General features: G+C 39.9%; 1 protein-coding gene across 1 annotated transcript in view; it reads left to right on the top strand.

Moving 5' to 3' along the window:
* Nucleotides 1-21,380, top strand: part of PLPPR4 (phospholipid phosphatase related 4) — a gene marked incomplete at its 3' end in the record, with an annotated part of 34,477 nt that overhangs the window by 9,102 nt on the left and 3,995 nt on the right. The window contains exons 2-5 of the mRNA XM_082003303.1: nt 5,318-5,503; nt 9,830-9,959; nt 15,377-15,572; nt 20,545-20,602. Coding sequence (XP_081859429.1) covers nt 5,318-5,503; nt 9,830-9,959; nt 15,377-15,572; nt 20,545-20,602 — 570 coding nt within the window. The remainder of the gene's footprint in view (nt 1-5,317; nt 5,504-9,829; nt 9,960-15,376; nt 15,573-20,544; nt 20,603-21,380) is intronic.

Genomic DNA, 21,380 nt, shown 5'->3' with positions numbered 1-21,380 from the left:
AATTTTCCTGCTTTGGCTTGGCCTTCCACTGCCCCATTTGCAAGACCTCTGCTGTCATACCAGACCTGTATTCCTGCACTACAGAGGGTGCAATGTGGAGGCATTAACAGGTGTAGAATAACAGATGGGGCATATGCTGGTACTGGAGACCTCAACGCTATAACGAACTCACCCAATGGTCAGATAACGAAAGGCAGAACTGCAGCTGGGAAAACTGATTTTTAGGGGTAACAAAGAGTGCAAAGAACAAGCATCCAACCGTGCCACATACAGTAAACTGGGATGTAGCATGAAAAGACAGACCAAAAGAAAAAGAGCAAGGTGTAGAAGAGCATTAGCAAACATAAAAATGAACCTAAGTGGTTCCTAGAATGAGTAAGAATCACCATCAACATCATACAGCTCCTGACAAAGCATTTGGGATGTGCTACACTAGAATCATAGATAGTTCACTTTATACAGAATAAGTACTTGTTACTACTAGATACAGATGCAAAAATCATGCAGAGTTGTATGATACAAAGATACGTGAAAGTAAAACAGTAAAAAGAAAAAAAGAAAAGGACGCAGATTAGGCATAGCCTAATTTCTAAGGTAATTAGAAAAACTGCTGTTACTATTAAACCAAATAAAAACAAAGCTTCAGGTAGGTCAAGACAAATACAGACAAAGCATGTTTAACAAGTCCCAGTCCTGAGTCCTTGCAAACTCAGTACAAAGTATGTGGCTTGTTAGTAGCAATGACAATACTGTATTTAGTATTGTCTCTACTAAAGAGATGGCTACATCTCTACAGGTTCCTCTTTTCATACATTTGAAGCCATGGAAAGCTAATCTTAGGGAATTTTAACAGAAGCAATTCCATCTACCTGGGGGTGCCAGCAAGTTTGGGCCTGGTGGTTTGGGGCACGACCACCATGGCTTCCATGCGTAGGCTATTATCATATAACCGATAACAAACTGTGCTGTCACTGTGGGTCCTGGATAATCTTAATCCTCGCAAGTAAACCAGCAGCACCCCAAAACGGCCTGAGGACTGATCACAGCATGTCCCACAGAAGAGCAATGGGCAACCTGAAGAACTGTTACCTCCCACCTCTGAACTCCTCTCACAGCCATCTTTCTTTCAGTTCTCTGCAATATGTCATACATGTCTTGTGGCTCTTGGCCACAAGGAAGATTTGGTATATATCCCATCAGTTCAGAGAAGTTATTGTGCTACCGAATATTCTTTTGGTTTGTCCTGCGCTATGTAACATACAGGAGGTTTTTACCTTTTATTTTTCTCCTTACAAGACCTCTAGGTATTTACATACTTGTTGAGCTCGTAGGAGTAGAGAGCACCTTCTCTCATGCTTGGACAATTCCTAGCTCAATACAGCAAAATCTTTTAAAATATTAATAACATTAATTATTATTAATAGCAAAGTCCTATGGCTTAATAAAGGCTCTTAAATTACAGTTTAAGAATACAACAGGAGGAAAAAGAAATTTTTTTTTTTTTTTTTTAAATAAATAAACCCCATATTAAACCTTTCAAGCAGCTATGCTGATCATGGTCCTCACTTTAAGACTCTTAAGCCAAACTGCATTTGACCACTTGGGTCAAAGTCTACATTTACATTTACTCTCAATTACAAGCTAAACAGGGATCTTGTGCATTAGCCAACCAAGGAAGTAAAAGTATAAAGACTTACTAGTCAAGATATGTGAACCGAGGTTGGGGGTTTTATTATTCTAATTAGGAACAGGAAAATTCCTATTTCATTTTGTAATTAAAACAATATGCATTCTACCATCTAATTATATTTGACATTTTCAAGGTATTGGGAGCTGAAGTCTATAATTACAGAACTACTGCTGCATTAAGCAGAACACTCCATAAATATTCATATATTAAATAGCCAGTTATACTGGTTAGAAGATTTTAGAAACACTTGACTTTTTTTTTAGAAACTTTAAGACTTGTAGAAGTCTTGTATCTGTATTTTTAAAAAGATAGGAAGAAAAATGTCCTGTGGAATCTGACATACTGTATATAGCAAATTGACTATAAACCTATTCATTAGTATTGTTAGGAGTTATGTCGGAAATTCATAGTCCTTTAGAATAATTTCTTTTCTTTTAGCAGAATGGGTAATTACAGTCAGAAATAATATGGGAGTCCTGTAGTGAAGTAAGTCAGAAGACAGTAAAAGCAATTCTTACGATTCCTTGACTTTGTAATTAACAATAAAATTATAGCTTACATACAGTAGTTTCAAAAAAAAAAGTTATCCACATCTTTTATTTTAGTGTCTCACAATAAAATATCACTTCATATATAGCCAATTTTTGGTAGTTCAATATCGCCATTTAAAACAATTGCCTGCCTAGGAATACCATAATCAAAGTAGAGGTGGATTTGTGGGTAATGCAGAGCCTGTTGTTCGAGGAGGGGCCTTTCTTTTCTTGACATTAGAGAAATTGAAAAATACACAATGAAGATGAAACTCTGAGTGCAAGCTGTTCCATGATTCTGCCTGCTCTGTGTTTCCATTCTAGTAAATGAACCTTTGGGGTCGTCTAGATAAAATGGCATAATTTCTGAAAAGAAGGGCAATAGGAACTTAGCCTATTTTGTCCATGGAATAGGTTTGTGTCCTGTTGTAAGATGCTTTGCCCCATGGGACCTGGCTAAGTCCCATGACTTGGTATGATTTTCAAACAGTTAATAATAAAAAACATTGCAAATGTTTCAAGACTTAAATGCTGTGCAGAAGTGAAGTTGCAGTATGCATGAGCTCAAATGCTGTGCAGAATTTCAGTGTCCCAGCAGGAGCAGCAGAGACTTGGTGCAAGCTCCCTGCACAACCAGGGCCGCGTGCGCTGTGCCAGCCTTCTGGCCAGCAAACACCTTACCCCAAGCAGGCCCACAGTCTCCATTGCAGGCACGTGTGGAAAGAAGGGCACCCAGTTCCACAACAGTTTTAATTATTCCCACAATATGACAACTTTAGGGAAGTCCCCTTTCACCCCTGCACATCTGTATAATGACTAGAAACAGTCTAGCCCATGTTGACTAATCATGCATGCTTGCATTATAGTCCATCAGGCACTGCATCCAGCAGGAGGTGAGCAGTAGTATTATATAATGCATCCAGCTAAAGAATTGGACATCTACCTGTGATGGGCAGGAAGCAGGACTCAATGTAGTTACACTGTGTATAATTATTCCATACATATTATATTTCAGATTATATAATAGTTATATATTATGTATTAACATAATATGTATTATATATTGTATATGTTATATGTTATACATAATATATATGTGTAATATAGTATGTGAGTGCAAATCTACATACGTGTTTTGGTTATATATATACACATGCACACACACATACTACTTACTGAAGCAAACTTACTAGATGCCTGGTGTTATTTTTGTAATGCTCATAGCACTTAGGGATGCCAATACTCATTCCCTCCCTTTCTGCACAGTCACAGCCTCTATACTATGTGACATTACAAAACAATTAACTTGAACACAGATAACCAGACAGACAAAATTCTCCCACTCTCCACCTTCTGCAGATTTTGCTTAGAACACTTTGAAGATACCACTCGCCCTCTTCAGATCTGTCCTTCAGCACAGCAAAGATAAGCTGTTCTTTTCAAACAAAAACTAAGACTTATTTAAAAATTTCAGTGAAATTTAGCTAGAACCCTCCTTCTTTAACCACCCAGAATTATATTTTATGCACAGAAGTCTGCAGTTTGAAAAAGCTCAATGTTTAAAAACCTGAAAATGGCCAGTTAATGCAAGAAAACGTTGTCCCTCTGCCGTATATAGCAGGTTTTATTAATAATTTTTCCAATATACATATTTATCCAGTTTTTCCTCACTTTTTTATTCCATTATAGAATGGCATGAATGACATTGATTTCAGTCAATCAATTACTTTTGTAAATGTGTACTGAACATTGCAAGAATAATGTAATCTAAGTATGCCCAAACTTATTTTAGGACAATCCCTATGTCTCATAATGTGAGGTGCTTGATGTAAAAGAGGAGTGTTTTTTTTTTTTCTCAAGAGATACAGCTTTATCAGTTTTTTATGATTTTATCTAAGTGAATCTGTTTAGTAGTTGCAAACTTTCACTTTTCAGCTGCAGATAACAGTGAGGAAAAGTTAATGTGACAGCCATCCTAAAAAGAAAGTAAGAAAAGGAAGCAGATAGGCAGTTCACATCATATTAGCTATAGGTACCTTCATTGCAGTAGAGACACGGGGAAGGAGTTATTGCATCTCAGTGGAGGAGCAGGCAGTTGCTCTAATGTTGCCTTGTTCAGTGAGGACTCTGGGAAATAACAAACAAAAAACGTTTCTGAGCATTTACTAAGAGGATACAGAGAATAATCCCACGCTGCTGGTCACCTCTGAATGCCCCAATGCCCACCCTGGGGGCAGGGCTGCCCTCTCTGTTCACTTATAAACCAATGGTTTCAAAATGCCTTTTTGCTATTTCTTCTCTTGGACGACTTCCTTCCACAGAGGTTTACTGGCTGAATCTGTGCTTTTAGGAGCTGGTGGCAAGCTGGGGTGAATTCATCCCCAGAGGGGCCAACTTCGCTCTTAATAAATTACTGGAAGTAATTGCGACGGGTAAAATCACTAAATAGCTAGAGGATAAAAGAATTGTGAACTATAGTCATTATGGTTCTAAACAGACTGAGTCTTGCCAAAGTTAATTGCTTTTTTGACAGAATTACAAAATGAATGTGCGAAGGCAGAACACTGTATTACCCCATATTTAGATTCTAGGGAAGCACTGGATACTGTTGTTCATTAACTGTAACTTCGAAACTTATTGCAAACTGGCTTTTATATAAACACTGTCATACACATGACAGAGAGTTGCTAAAGGACCAAAAAGGGTGATGATGGACAGCTGAACACTGAGGCCCCACATGGGAGGCTGCAGTCCTGGTACATCTTTTTTAACAAAAAAACCCCAAAAAAACCAAAACAAAAAAAAAATCAAAGTTTGTCCATTAATGATTCATAGATGAAAAGGCTAAATTATGTGGGCTGAAGACTGGATTGTGTGTTTTGACTAGCTTGGGAGACAACGGGGGTATTTGATATCAACTGAATAGTATCATATCTCTAGAGAATTAATTATTTTAAGATGGTAAAACGAATATGACAAGGAGCAGTGAGATGTAAATAGCAAACATCACGGAGATTTATTAACAGCCTGTGTTGTCTTTGCAAAAGCATTGCTGTTCCATTTCCAAACAGTAATTTGTTGCTTTCTTCCCTTCTAGTTGCCCATATTGGCATCTTCTATTGTTAGCCTGTATTTTCTTGAACTTACTGATGTCTTCAAGCCAGTTCACTCTGGATTTAATTGCTATGACAAGAGTCTGAGTATGCCATACATTGAACCTACACAAGAGACTGTTCCCTTCTTGATGTTGCTCAGTCTGGTTTTTGCTGGACCATCAATTACGGTAAGTTTGAGGTGCCACTGTCACTTATTAAAGATTTTGAACAGAGTTTCAGTTGGCATAAAGAAAATAGGTCCTTTGGTTTCAGTTAGGCTGCAGAGAGCGATCCACATTCATTACCTTAAAATTTTAAATTAATCTTTTATTCTTCTATAACAGAAGGAGACACACTCCTTAAAACATTCCCTGTAGCACTTCATCTACTCACACTATCCTGATTGTGGGAATTAATGTTAAGAAACAGCATCTACAGTTGGGCGAGAATAACTTGAGTCATTCCATTATGCTGTACAAATACTTGAACTTTTACGGACAGAACATCTCCATACTCTGAGATATACCAAAAATTCAAGACTTTCTTGGAAATGGAAGCCTTTCATTTAGAGCCCCAAACATGCCACTTTTGTTAGAACTAGCTTTATTCAGTGAGAATATCTATCAGCTGTGTCAGTGAAATCAATTACACTTTCCCAAATAGCGCTGGGACTCCTCTAAATTATGAGTTAGTCATTAAGAGCAAGCAAAAGGAGGCTGGTTTAATCATTCACTCAAAGGGAGGAGAGAATTTCAGCAGAACAGAAATGTCCTGCCAGAATATGAGCAGTTTGGTCACTATTTTACAGAAAAAAAATTTAAATTACCTGATACAGGTTAGTATTGTCCCTGCTGGAATCGCTGTGTCAAATTAAAATGAAACCTACAGATTTTACCCTTATAGATACATATACACACACTAGAGGGAACTCATTGTATCTGATTTTGGGCAGCTCAGGTAGGAGCCTTATTCTCATGCCACTCCTGTTTGGCAAAGCTGAATCAACTTTCTGAAAGGGTCTCTTCTCTCCCCACATAGCAATGACTGCACATCTTGGTGAGGCAGTTCTCTAAGGCCAGCTGCAAAGGTGTCTCTGCTGCCAGCTCCTCCAAATTCCCTTATATTCAACCAGCTCATTCCTTTTATAATACTAGCCAATTTGCAATTATAAAATCTATAAAATGTGATGCCCATATAAAAATCATCAAATGCTGTTCTCTCTTTGCTTTTCAGGACATTTTTTATTTATTTGTCTTTTTTAAAACAGAACTCTTCTTACTGTGTTTAATTTTGGTTGCTTTAGAAACCATTTTTGTAAGGATTTTGCACAACCATCAGCCTGAAAATTATACTCATTTAGGAACTGGGAGCTAAGACTCTCAGTGTTCCTGGTGGAGATGCTTGCAGCAAACACCAAATACCGTGATAAAAACAAAACTTATTGGTATTGCAGTTTGTCTGGGTTTCTTAAGTTTAGACAGTGTTTCTGGTAACAACAAAGTGGACTTTACTGAAACAACCGTAGAAGGAATCTATATAGGCTGACTTGGGCCACAGTACAGGGGTAAAAGCTGATTTTTGCTTCAGAGAGTTTATGTCAAGACTATCAAACACCTCCAATTGAGATGAAAGATGCTCATTTCATGACAAAGTGTTTATTCAGGGCTCTGATTACAGTTAAATTATTTCAGCATTGCATGAAATTTTGCAACAGAAAATGTTATTCTTGCTTGAATAATTCTTGTACCAGCAGTACAGAAAAATAACAAAGCGTGAGCTGAGGAACTCAAACCCACACTCAAGCATGCTTATCAAACAAAAGATCAGTAAAGAAAGTAAATACTGAAGCTTCAAAGTACAACTGCTTAAAAGCTGCAAGGCTTAGGAAGGTGTAGTATGCATTTGTATTAGTGTGAGCATGAATGGGATGCTTGTATTAGTTGGAGAACGAGCTCTGATAGTGCGAAATACACAGCCTTTAATAAAAGACACTGAAGATGTTGTAGAGCATCAGCTCTATTATTCAGTACTACTTCTGCAGTAAAAAAAATAGGGGTTTTTTGTCCAATTTTTCCCTTTTTCTTTGGAAAAATAGTCCAATGAAACTCAATGCAAAAATACTACAATTGTGCTATTGTCATCTTGTAGACTTTAGCATTTTATAATAGTTGTCTTTAACATTTCAATGAATTGCACACTTCATAAAACCTGTAAAATATAGAAAAGAAAGCATGAGCTATGTGATGAACTGAGGATCTCCATTAACATAGCATATGGTAGCCTCTGCCTGCAGTTCAGGTGCTTACTGTAGTATGAGGCAAAAGGTCATCAAGACTCAATAAAATACAGCTGTGATTAAGCCACATTTTAAATATTACCAAAGAGTGTAAATAAGAAAAAAAAAGAAGCGGGCGGGATGGGGAAGAAGACAAGCAAATTCCTGTCTCAATCCCTCCTTAAAGCCTTATATAAATATTAGAATAGGACTTAATTTTTTTCGATATTATTTTTGTTCACATACTCAAGTTTTTCCCAAGACTGGAGAACATATTAAACCTATTCACTTTACAGTAAATTTCTTTACAACAAATCTAACATTGTGTTATTTATTTTCCCAAGCCATTATTACAGGAGGATCTGTGTGGATTTGGGGCTTTAAGGGTTGTGGTTTTTTCTTTGAGTTTTTCTGCTCATTATTAGTAAGCAGCAACTCCTTTTAACCAGGCCTGTTCTGTAGCCCTGAGGTCCTACAGAAAATTACCACCTGTATTATTGACATATGTCTTATAGCTTGTGACATATATGAAATTTTCTATATGTATTCATAAACCACAGGAGACTCCAGTGTGGAAAAAATGTATTTGTATAAAACTACCAACACGGAAATTTTATGTCTGGAATACAGATATACCTGAATTGCAACATTTCTTCCATTTGTTTCAAAGAACTCTGAATCTGATCCTCTGACATTATTTTCTCTCTAGTTATTCATTCAAAAATGTCAGGACCAGTTATTTAATCATATCAGTATAGGTACAAACCCTTATCAGCCACTGACTAAAAACGTACTTAAAGGTAACAATGTGCTTTCTAACAGGGATCACCAAGAAATTAGATCACATTGATTTGTGAAATCAATTCACAAGGAGAGAAATTCACTGCTGGCTGTTTCAGTCCTACTGCCTTCTCTACTGTGGGAGTTTGTTTCCTTGGCAATACCAGCCTCTGAATTTTCCTTGATATAGGCCTTGCTCTTTCCCAATTTTCTCCTCTGTCACACAGCTAATCCATCTCTGGTGTTTTTCTTGAGCCAGACATTCCCTAGAGCTTGGCTAAAAACTATTAGAGTTTCTCTGTTTTTAAGTTTGAAATACTACTGATTTCTCCAGGAAGTTTCAGATGTACATTGATCAAATACAGACAGATAATAGTGACCATAGTTCTCATCTAATTAAAATTCCTTAAATAACCTTTACCACTGACTTTTCCCTGTAATGAGACAATCTTCAGTACTTCAATTTTTCTGGCAAAGAAAGGAAATTTCAACTTAGTAAACCTTTAGCCAAAAAAAAGGTAAACTAAGCTTGTCCGTTGTATCTCCCTTCTCCTAGGGTGAGGGGTCTTAGCATGCACAAACTTCACTGGTAATTACAGCAGATTCAGCATAATTCACATGCTTTAGCATTTCATTGCATTGTGAGCCTTATGCATTGCATACATTAGTTTTCAATGCGCCTGTGGATAGACAAGGTGAATCTCCTCTTAGTGGTAAGAACTGCCTCATTAATTTCAATATTTCAATCCAACCCTTATTCTGAACTCTGTACCAGCCCCATACAGATTTCCAAGTTGTTGCACTATTTAACAAGGAAAACAATCAAACCTGAGACTGCAAATACATAAATGGATCTGTTTTTTTCCAGCAAGTAACACCATTTTTCATTTATACTCTTCTTTTATTTCTATTACAAACTCTTGTCTAGGGCATCAGTCATAATATGTTTTGCTTGGTGTGTTCAGAGGGACCATAAAAACTTTTTCTACTGCTGTGGATCTGGTTAAAACAAAATCCAAATCAAGCAGAGAAGAGCAGGCTGCCACATAATTAGAAGCTGCTAGGGATTGCTAGGCTTGAGGCTAAGACGGAGTGCTAAAATCACCTTAGGACCACTAAGATAACGCAGTGGCTCTGGAATACTTTAGAGGCGAGATTTCCTAATTATTACTTTTTTTATTGTAGAAGCTTCACATTTCAGCTGTGGATCAAGACCCCAATTCCACTGAGCACTGTACACTGTATGCCACTTGCATTTAATTTCAGTGCCACCTTCTTGCCTGCCCTCACACAGGCTAAGTTGCATTACTGAATGTTTCCATATTGATACAAATCTTTTAAAAGTGTGTGTCAGTGGATGACATTGGTTATGGTATAGTTATATTTCAGCCCTTTAAATACAATCAGTGTCTTCTGAGTAACAGCTACATTTAATTTAATGGTTCTTTTGTCATTGCAGATAATGATAGGAGAAGGAATTCTCTACTGTTGCCTGTCCAAAAGAAGAAATGGAATTGGAACAGAGGCCAATATTAATGCAGGAGGATGTAACTTCAATTCTTTTCTTAGAAGAGCTGTCAGATTTGTTGGTGGGTTTCAAATGTTGGTCACAAAGAAGAGCTTTCCATATGCATTCAATTTTCATCATGCAGGTTTCCTTCTCTGAAACAGCCTTTCAGAACAGTGGAGGGCTGGCACTGGCATAGATCTTCTTCTGCCAGAAAATGCAAGAAGAAACTGTCAAAAGGAGGGACAGAGCAGCCCCATGCTCAGTAATGCAGCATCTACACTCTCCTTTTTCCCTTTCCTTTCCTGTACTTTGTCAGTGTTTCTAAAAAAATAATTTGGTTTTCCTTTTCTGCCCACCTTGAGCTGGCTTCCTTTTAATGGTTTCAGTGTATAGTTTCCCCTGCCTGTCTTCAGTGCATCATAAGGGTTCAACCCACCTGTCAGAAACTTTCAGTAGATTTGACATTCTTTTTCAGTTTATCTACCTCTTGAAAAAGGGTTAGAATCTGACAACCTAACGACAGAGAGGAACATGTTGAATTGTTTTATTTTACTTTGTTTTAATTGTCAATCATGAAAACTGAACTTGAAAAGGCAACTGGACTTTGTTCCCCTTCTTATAGTTAATTTCCTCTACCAATGAGTGAATAAAGGAAAGATTCTCTCTGTTCCAGAAACCTTTCATTAGAGAGGGCAGCTTAGGCAAAGACAACCGGCTGGACAGCAGACTGAAAACCTGGTAGGAGGACTATACACTAGGTTTCTGTAGTCTGGCAAGCAGGGAAGTTAATGACAGAAGAGGTTAGACAGTCTATGACTAGTAAAGCATCCTCCAAAGAGCAGCAGTGAGGAAGTGAGCAGAGAGGATGGCAGATTACAATATCAGCAAGGACTGTAAAAATATCCTGTGCTCTCCAGTTCTCCTCCTGATATGGCATCCCATTCCATCACCAAAAAAGACAAGCTCAAAGATGCATGAATTTCATTCTTGATTCATAATCTGAATTTGCAGTTTCTTTCACATTTTAATGACTTTAGCATTCTTTCAACTTTAAGATGAAAAATCACAGAATCACAGAATCACTAAGGTTGGAAAGGACCTTCAATATCATTGAGTCCAACCATTAATCCAGCGCCACTGTGTCCCCTAAACCATGTCCTGAAGCGCCACATCCACACGTTTTTTGAACACTTCCAGAATTGGTGACTCCACCAGCTCCCTGGGCAGCCTGTTTCAATGCTTGACCGCCCTCTCAGTGAACAAATTTTTCCTAATATCCAATCTAAACCTCCCCTGGCGCAACTTGACGCCATTTCCTCTTGTCCTATCACTAGTTAGTTGGAAGAAGAGATCAACACCCTCGTCGCCACAACCCCCTTTCAGATAGTTGTAGAGAGCGGTAAGGTCTCCTCCCCTCAGCCTCCTCTTCTCCAGACTGAACAACCACAGTTCCCTCAGGCGCTCCTCATAAGACTTGTGCTCCAGACACCTCACCAGCTTCGTTTTCCTTTGGACACGCTCAAGAACCTCAGCATCCTTCTTGTAGTGAGGGGCCCAAAAGTGAACACAGGATTCAAGCTGCGGCCTCACCACTGCCGAGTACAGGGGCACAATCACTTCCCTACTCCTGCTGGCCACACTACTTCTGATACAGGCCAGGATGCTGTTGGCCTTCTTGGCCACCTGGGCACACTGCCGGCTCATGTTCAGCCGGCTGCCAACCAGCACTCCCAGGTCCCTTTCCGCTGGGCTGCTCTCCAGCCACTCCTCCCCAAGCCTGTAGCGTTGCATGGGGTTGTTGTGACCGAAGTGCAGGACCCGGCACTTGGTCTTATTAAACCTCATACAGTTGACCTCAGCCCATCGATCCAGCCTGCCCAGATCCCTCTGTAGAGCCCTCCTACCCTCCAGCAGATCAACACTCCCACTCAACTTGGTGTCATCTGCAAACTTACTGAGGGTGCACTCGATCCCCTCATCCAGATCATCTATAAAGATATTGAATAAGACCAGCCCCAGAACTGAGCCCTGGGGAACACCGCTTGTGACCGGCCGCCAGCCGGATTTAACACCATTTACCACAACATTCTGGGCTCGGCCATCCAGCCAGTTCTTTACCCAGCGAAGAGTAAACCTGTCTAAGCCACAAGCCGCCAGTTTCTCCAGGAGAATGCTGTGGGAGACGCTGTCAAAGGCTTTACTAAAGTCCAGGTAGACAACATCCACAGCCTTTCCCTCATCCACTAGGTGGGTCACCTGGTCATAGAAGGAGATCAGGTTGGTCAAGCAGGACCTATCTTTCATGAACCCATGCTGGCTGGGCCTGATCCCTTGGTTGTCCTGCACATGCCCTGTTAGCACTCTCAAGATGAACTGCTCCATGATCTTCCCTGGCACGGAGGTCAGGCTGACAGGCCTGTAGTTACCAGGATTCTCCTTCCAGCCTTTCTTGTAGACGGGCGTCACATTGGCAAGCCTCCAGTCTTCTGGGACCTCCCCTGTTAACCAGCACTGCTGATAAATGATGGAGAGTGGCTTGGCAAGCTCCTCTGCCAGCTCCCTCAATACTCTCGGGTGGATCCCATCAGGCCCCATAGACTTGTGGGTGTCCAGGTGGTTTAACATGTCCTTAACTGCTTCCTCCTGGATTATGGTGCTCGCCATCCCCATCTTCCAGTTCAGGGGGCTGAATACCCTGCGGATAAATTAAAGACTGAGGCAAAGAAGGCATTAAGTACCTCAACCTTGTCCTCGTCCTTGGAGGCAATGTTCCCTGCCATATCCAGTAAGGGATGGAGATTCTCCTTGCCTCTCTTTTTGTTGTTAATATTTGTAGAAGCATTTTTTATTATCCTTTACAACTGTGGCCAGACTGAGCTCTAGCTGGGCTTTTCCCTTTCTAATTTTGTCCCTGCTTGAGCTAACGAGATCCTTGTACTCTTCGTGAGTTGCCTTCCCTTTCTTCCAGAGGTGATAAACTCTCCTCTTTTCCCTGAGTCCCAGCAAAATCTCCCTGTTCAGCCAGGCCGGTCACCTTCCCCGCCAGCTCTTCTTAGGGCACATGGAGACAGCCTGCTCCTGCACCTTTGAGATTTCCTTCTTGAAGACTGTCCAGCCTTCCTGGACCCCTTTGTCCTTCAGGACTGTCTCCCAAGGGACTCTCTCGACCAGTGACCTGAACAGGCCAAAGTCTGCCCTCCGGAAGTCCATGGTAGCAGTTTTGCTGACCCCTCTCCTTACTTTGCTCACAATTGAGAATTCTATCATGTCATGGTCACTAAGCCCAAGACAGCCTCCGACCACCACATCTCCCACCAGTCCTTCTCTGTTTGTAAACAGCAGGTCAAGCAAGGCACCTCCCCTGGTGGGCTCACTCACCAGCTGTGTCAGGAAGTTATCCTCCACACACTCAAGGAACCTCCTAGATTGTTTCCTCTCTGCCGTGTTATACTTACAACAGATGTTCGGTAGGTTGAAGTCTCCCACAAGAACAAGGGCCAGCGAATGCGAGACTTCCGCCAGTTGCTTATAGAATGTCTCATCTGTCTCTTCGTCCTGGTTGGGTGGTCTGTAACAGACTCCCAGCAAGACATCTGCCTCATTGACCCTCCCCCTCATCCTTACCCATAAGCACTCTACTTGGTCTTCACAATCATTGATTTCTATACAGTCAAAACACTCCCTAACATACAGAGCCACCCCACCACCTCTCCTTCCTTGCCTATCCCTTCGGAAGAGCTTATAGCCATCCATTGCAGCACTCCAGTCATGAGAAGCATCCCACCATGTTTCTGTGATGGCAACTACACCATAGCTGTCCTGCTGCACAATAGCTTCAAGCTCCTCCTGTTTGGTGCCCATGCTACGTGCATTGGTGTAGATGCACTTGAGCTGGGCTATGGATTTCAACTCTGGCATGCCACCCCTAGGCTCATCTCTAGTGAGCCTGGCTTTATCCCCTCCCCCCTTCAAATCTAGTTTAAAGCCCTCTTGATGAGGCCGGCCAGCTCATGAGCAAGAATTCTTTTGCCCCCAGGAGACAGTTGCACTCCATCTGCTGTGAGGAGGCCTGGTGCCGTGTAAACCGCCCCGTGGTCAAAAAACCCAAAATTCTGATGACAGCACCAGCCCCTGAGCCATGTGTTGATCAGGTGTGCTTTCCTATTCCTTTCAGCATTCTTCCCTGTCACTGAAGGGATTGATGGAAACACTACCCATGCTCCCGCTCCATCGACCAGTCGCCCCAGTGCTCTCAAGTCCTTTTTGACTGCCTTTGGGCTTCTTAGTGCAACCTCATCGTTGCCAACCTGCAGGAACAACAGTGGGTAGTAATCAGTGGGCCAAACCAGACCATGAGTTTCCTGGCGACATCTCACCCGGGCCCCAGGGAGGCAGCAGCCTTCCCTGTGGGTTGGGTCTGGTCAGCATATTGGGCCCTCTGTACCCCTCAGAACAGAGTCGCCTATGACAATTATCCTCCTTTTTTTCTTAACAGAGGATGTCTTGATGCGTGGGGCAGGCTGGCTCACTCTAGGCACCCCCTTGGATGGACCTTCATCAGGGTCCTCATGATCCTGTCCCTCAAGTTCCAGAGCCCCATACCTCTTGTGTAAGGGCAGCTGGGACAGTGAGGGAGGCCGGGAGGGGATTCGCCTGCCACCCCGAGCAGGGACCTGCTTCCATTCTCCCTCATCTCTTAGGTCCCTTTCTTCTGTATTTATATTCTTATTTAATTTATATGTTTATATTCTTATTTAAGAATATAAATTCTTAAATTTATATAAATATAAATTTATTTATATGAATACAAGTAGGGAATTAGAGGTAAATCTTTAGGGGAAAAGCAGTTGAAAGTGCTCAGTAACAACTGCATTTACTTCAACTGCGTTGTGAATTTGGCATTATTAACCAGACAGAAACATTCATCAATTACCAGAAAGACTGAAATATTTGGACTCATGGCAAGGACTCAGTACCCAAGAAATATCAGAGGTGTGAGGTAGCCAAAGTTATTGCCAGTTGATGAGTCCCTTGTGGTAAAAAGAGAACAGGTCCTCAAAGCAGTGATCTAATGGGCAGCTGCCCATGTTATTAAAAGCCTGTAACCCAGTGGGCAAATCGAAGGACTGGATGAGCACATATGCTCTCCTCAAATAGCTGGCTGTCCTTTAGTCAGTTCAGAAAACTGCTTTCCAAATTGAAGCAGCTCCAGTGTAGTTCACTTTTATAAGAAGATGTTGGAGGACATCAAGCCATCAAAATGAAGTAAGTATCAACTGGAAGAAAACAAGCATAAATAAGCTTGATTTTTTACATTAAAGAATTCAATTGTGCAGTAAGCTTTCATTAAAAAAATACATCTTATTCTTCACTTAAATTCTCTCAAGTCCAATGACACAAGCCACTAGAATTCCGTTGAATGTGTTTTGTCACATTGAATTAATCTAATTTATGCATATAAATAAAGTTAACAAGCTCTGTTGCTTTCTTTCCTAGGTGTTCATGTGTTTGGTCTTTGTTCTACTGCTCTTGTCACTGATATTATACAGCTATCAACAGGATATCAGGCACCATATTTCCTGACTGTTTGCAAGCCTAACTATACATCGTTAAATGTATCCTGCTCAGAGAATTCATATGTTGTGGAAGATATTTGCTCAGGAACTGATCTCAACGTTATCAATGCTGGAAGGTTGGTTCTATCATCCATTGTGTACATTTTCAAAGTATTCATTTTATTTTTTATTTTCTGTCCCAGTTTCAAGATGTTTTTTCTAGTTAAAGTCTGAATGAGTTTTGTTAGTTTTTTATAACAAAGGTGAGAGCATAAGTGTCTTTTTAGTGATGTTCAATTTTCTGTATAAAGATACTAGGCAAACAGTGGGCTTTGGAAGACTGTGTCAGATTCAGAAGCACAGTCATTAGTAGCTAGTTTTCCTTCCTTCAAAGGAGACAACTTCCTGTACAATTATTAATATGTATAGTTTCTACTGCTTTTCCCAGTGAGATCTGGGTGTGTTCCCCATAACACGCAGGGGAAGAAGTCACCCAAGTATTTTATCTGACACCTCTGTATAGCATACATTACTGTTCTGGCATTTTGGTCTTAGTTTGTGAGGCTTGATTTTGGGGTTTGTTGGAGATTATTTGTTTTCTGTTTCTCTAGTTGATTAAGTTTTTTATATTGACAGCATTGAAAAAAATCCCTTTATTAGAGGAAAGACCACAACAGTGCAAATCTGTGTGTTCCCAAACACATGCCTTTTCCTTCATGGTATTTCTAAATGGTGGTTTATCCTCCTTGATCGTTTAGTCTTTAGCCTACCTACTTAGATAGCCAGGGGAGAAATGAATATGGTTTATAATAGCAGGTTTTGGACATGCATATCAGCAGTCAAGTTGAGATATAAACCAGACTATGTATCTTGTTTAAAATAAGCTCGGTTATAAAATAGTGAGAATTCAATTACTGATGATTAGTAGACATGAAGCTGTGTTACTTCTGTCACATCCACTTCACTTCTTCACATCCTTCCTTGTTCTTTATGCAGCCCCAGATGCTAGCTTCTGTTTTAACTTTATGCCTCATGGCATTACATTTTTGTCACATGGTTATTATTAAAATGTTCTGTCTATATATTAAGGCACCTTTCCCCCAGTTTGTTTGCTTTTCCATTCATTTCAACGGTCAACACACTTGGGAATCCTGAAATGACTCACTTTGTAAGTATCTTGTAGCAAATCTCATAACCTGTCTCCTTTCACTGGGACAAACCAATTTCACTGATGCTTAAAGACTCTCAATTATTTGATGCATTTGGTCTTAAACACATCTAGTGGGCTAAGACTCATAATTAGCATTGATTGATTTGCCATATTTTTTCAATTCATATATGTGAGCATGATCTGGAGCTGGAGTGAAGGACTGTGGGTCTATTTAGCCCCACAATTTGGTGACAATAATTTTTGTGAAAGACATAACCAGAATTACTATATCAGCCTTCATATCACTGTCTCTTTTTCTATAGCCATTTGATATCACTGGGATACTGCCACTGAAGCCTGATGCTTGCAAGCAGTGTCTTGCACGTACCTGATGTCCCAGGGAAATCCATGTAGCTTTACATGTAAGCAGGCAGAAAAATTTTCGTAATTACATCTTATTCATTTCATTATAATCTCAAATATGATGCCTGCTGCTCTGAATTGACTGCCTGTAGCCATTCCAAAACCACTGATCACTCCTAAGTTTAAATATCATCACTTCCAAAAAGCAGCAAGATTGGTTAATCAAGACTAAGCAATCAGGTTTTGTGTGTTTCTGTTTCTTTAGGAAGATGACCATATATTGATAATTCAATTGATAATCTTATTTTTTTTCCCCCTTCCAAAGAAGGGCAACGAAGCTGGTGAGGGGTCTGGAGCACAAGTCTTAGGAGGAGCGGCTGAGGGAACTGGGGTTGTTTAGTCTGGAGAAGAGGAGGCTGAGGGGAGACCTTATCGCTCTCTACAACTACCTGAAAGGGAGCTGTGGTGACATGGGTGTTGGTCTCTTCTCTCAACTAACTAGCGATAGGATGAGAGGAAATGGCGTCAAGTTGCACCAGGGAAGGTTTAGATTGGATATTAGGAAAAATTTCTTCACCAAGAGAGTGGTCAAGCATTGGAACAGGCTGCCCAGGGAGATGGTGGAGTCACCATCACTGGAAGTGTTCAAAAAACATGTGGATGTGGCGCTTCAGGACATGGTTTAGGGGACAGGGTGGTGTTGGGTTGATGGTTGGACTTGATCTCAAAGGTTCCTTCCAACCTTAATGATTCTGTGATATCTCAAATTTATTCCCACCATAGAGGATACATTTGGTGATCTATAGTATTCTGGCACCACCGTCAGTTTCTCCTTTATTCAATTTTATTGCATTTTTCCTTTATTAAATTGTTGCTTCCTTATGCCTGTCTCAACTTTGGTAAAGTGATGAGCACTTGCTACTTGTTCAATACTTCCTTCAGTCATCTACTATAGAAGTTATACCATAACTTCTGCAGCCCAGGAGGCTAATTTGACTTCAATAATTTGAGCTTGTGAGGGACTTGTGCTTCTGAGCTTGCTAATGGCTTTCATTTTTTTATTTGTACTATGCAGAAACGTTGTCTCCAGATATTTGCCTCTGGACTCCTCTATGAAAAGTATAAAGAACACATAATTGTCCAACTGATTATATGAAATAATTTTCTGCAACATCCCCGCATATCCAGTGCTTCCCTTTGTCCATCTTTTCCTCTATTTGTCTTGAAAAAGCCTTTGTAGTCATTTCTATTCAGATCTCCAGTGAGTTCTCTATCGTTTCTGATGTTCTGACTCGGTATGACTTCTCTCTCAGTATGACTTTCTCATCATTGTTCCCCCTCTACACATTCTCATGCATGAGCATTTAGAGTAACACACTGTCACCTGAGTTCAGGACATGTTTTCTTTGAGACCTTTGTTCACCTTTTCAATACGGAGCCATACAAAAAAGCTACATATTTTTAGCTTGAATTATTTTCATTTTATATTAAACGATAACAAATAGAGGAACAAAAGCAGTGTCACCATTAGAGAGTACACAGAGTGCACTGTGTAGTTAGTTAGTCTGTAACATGCTGTGTTTGCCCTGAAAGCATATGAATAGAAAATAGAATAAAGAGAAAATTAACTGTAGTATAGTGACACACCTTATATACTATACAAATGCCATCAAATTAAGGTTAAGTTCTGAGTGGTACTAAAGTTCATAGAATCAAATCTACACATTAGCTCCACAGAGACTGTAAGTAGATTTATGCTTCCACTAAATCCTGCAAAGGGTAAAGGAGTTGATTAGCCATTATAAACATTTACATTTTTTTCATATCTTTATTCTCCTGTCCTCCACCCTGAACTTGTTCCCCAGGGATACTATTTGTGAAAGGTTTGTTGGGGTAGGAGGTGGGGGAGAAGAAGAAGAAGAATTTAGGTCTGTCTTTAGAAATGAGAAAGAAATCATGCTGATTTCATCTTGGCCAGAGTCATGAACATGCTGGAGCCATGGGCTCAAATTCAGGTCAGCAGTGTGGTATTCACACTGAACTACATGCACACATTTAATTGTCAGTGAATTATTTAGAACAGACAAGGCAAAATGCATAGGAAAGAAATTTAGAAAGTAGATGCTGCTGCTTTGCAGAAAAATGCCTAAAGGTAAAGGACTATGTTTCAGTCCTTGCTACTTTAAAATAGCTAACTCAGGTGCTGCTAGGAAAATGGAGCCCAGTTAGGGTGGCAAGACCCATCTGCAAAGCTGAATGATTGTTCAAGTATTTATCCCAAGCTGAGCTATCTCCAGTAAAAGTGGCTGCTGTGGCTGCAAGACACACCCTTCTTCACCAAGAAAGCCAGCACATGATGTTACATGTCCATGACATTTTAAGGAGATAAATGTACAGATATAAACTGCTATATAACTTCATTGCATCTTACTCACTTCTAGAGCTCAGAGGTCATAGGAGTTTTTTAGGGTTTTTACAAGCTATGAACTAGATGTCAGCCATAGAACAGGTGTTAACTGAATCCACCCCCAAATAAGTTTTTTTCCTGTACTGTGTAAAAATTTCTCCTTCGTGTTCCCATCACTTTTCTTTTGTTATTTTTGGAAGATTGAAATGGGTCTATAAGAAGAATAATGTTAAAATGTTAGAGGTCCTCATATGATGGTTCTGTGTAGCTGCTACTTAAACAAAACCTTCTTTTCTTGGTTAGAGAAGTAGAAGCTAAACTGTCACTTTTAATTTTGATATCTGCACTTTCTGACTCAAGACCCAGTCCATATCATTGAAGTCCCCAGGTTTTCAATGGAAGCACAAGGCCTTCAGCAATTTCAAGAGTAAACCCGATATTGCCCACAGTCTCACACAGTTTGGCCATATTTTCATTTACCCTCTTGTTCTAGGCTTCAGGAAGGGGCCTGGTAACCCTTTAAATGCTCTCTCCATGTTCTTGTGTTCCATTCACTTCTGTCATGTTATACGGTGCTGAAATTTAAAAAATAAACCTGAAGGCATAACAAATAAAGATGTAATTTGCCTCTCTCTGAGAAGAATGTCACCCTGTTATCCCCTCATTATTAGAGCAACAAAGCAGGGGTACGAAGATGATTAATTCAGTTGATGAAGTTAGGGCCTGATTATCAAAGTGTGTGAGTCCTTACTTTGAAAAGGGTCCAAGTGAAGTCAGTGAGAATAATCATAAGATCCAGGTTCATGCATTAAATAAGTTGTATAATTACGTACTTACTGAAAAGTTATTATGGACATTTATTTATAGAAATAAACATATAGATATTTCTCTCAATCAAGCATTCAGTCTTTAGCTCGTTCCCACTGTTCTCTTAGCACACACAGATTTCTTAGCATACAAAAAGAATTTCATGTTAAGTATTTACTTCCAAACAAAGGCATTTCATTAACATTAGTCTTTTCTCTAGATTATAGAAAAGAAATTTAGAAATTAAATGTTACTGATCGATCATGTATTGCTTAGGAAGTGTAAGCTGAAAATGACTGTACCACACAGTGTTTTTTTCAAGTGAACACTAGCACAGTGTATTTGAACTGAGAAGCATAATTTCAGTGTCCTTCCTTGGCAGAAAGTCATTCCCTTCTCAACATGCCACCTTGGCAGCGTTTGCAGCAGTGTACATTTCGGTGAGTAACCAACTCTGTTCATTTTCATTTATACAAGAGAAAAGTCATGTGCTGTATATTGTAAAGTGATGTGCTGTCTGGATGTCCTGGATGGATGAAGTTTTTATCCTCCCGGTTTGAAAGCAAAATAAAAGTACTAACAGCTAAACTAAAGCCAGCTCTATTAAGAATACAGAAAAGATTCAACTGCTTCATATCCTTTGTTAAGAAGCAACAAAAAGTGTAATGTTAAAGTATATTTGATACCTTACATTTTTCACGTATAAAATGCAGTGCTTATCTGTCTTACAGTGTGATATTTTAACTTACCATTCAAATTAACCTTTATGCGTTCTATCTGCCTTTATTGCTGTCTTCACTTGACTTGCTGCTTTAAAACTTGAGGCATTAAGGAACAAACATTTGTGATGTAGCTTCATTTGACCTCCATAGAATTGCAGCATGGATGAACTGGCACAATCACTCCCAGAGGCCTTCAAGGTGCTTACTGCAAAGCAAGTGAATAAAAAACATCTGTAACTAGCAGGGAGTTGTAGGGCATGCTGCAGTGATCACAGCTGGTCTTCCACATCTGGTCAATGACTTTTCTTCAGTATGGGCTAGAATGTTTGTATGAGTGACCAACATACTTGAAGTTTAAAAAAAAAAGTAATTCCATCACTCATGCTGTAAAAATCAGAGGAAAACAACAACAATAACAACCAGTTAATCAAATTAGATAATGCAATTGTGCATGTAGCAGGATCTTGCCAGTAGTTATTCTGCCCAGGGAAGGGCC

Source organism: Phaethon aethereus, assembly GCF_964289735.1.
Source record: "Phaethon aethereus genome assembly, chromosome: 8".
NCBI lineage: Eukaryota > Metazoa > Chordata > Aves > Phaethontiformes > Phaethontidae > Phaethon > Phaethon aethereus.
This window is presented reverse-complemented; position numbering and strand designations above follow the sequence as displayed.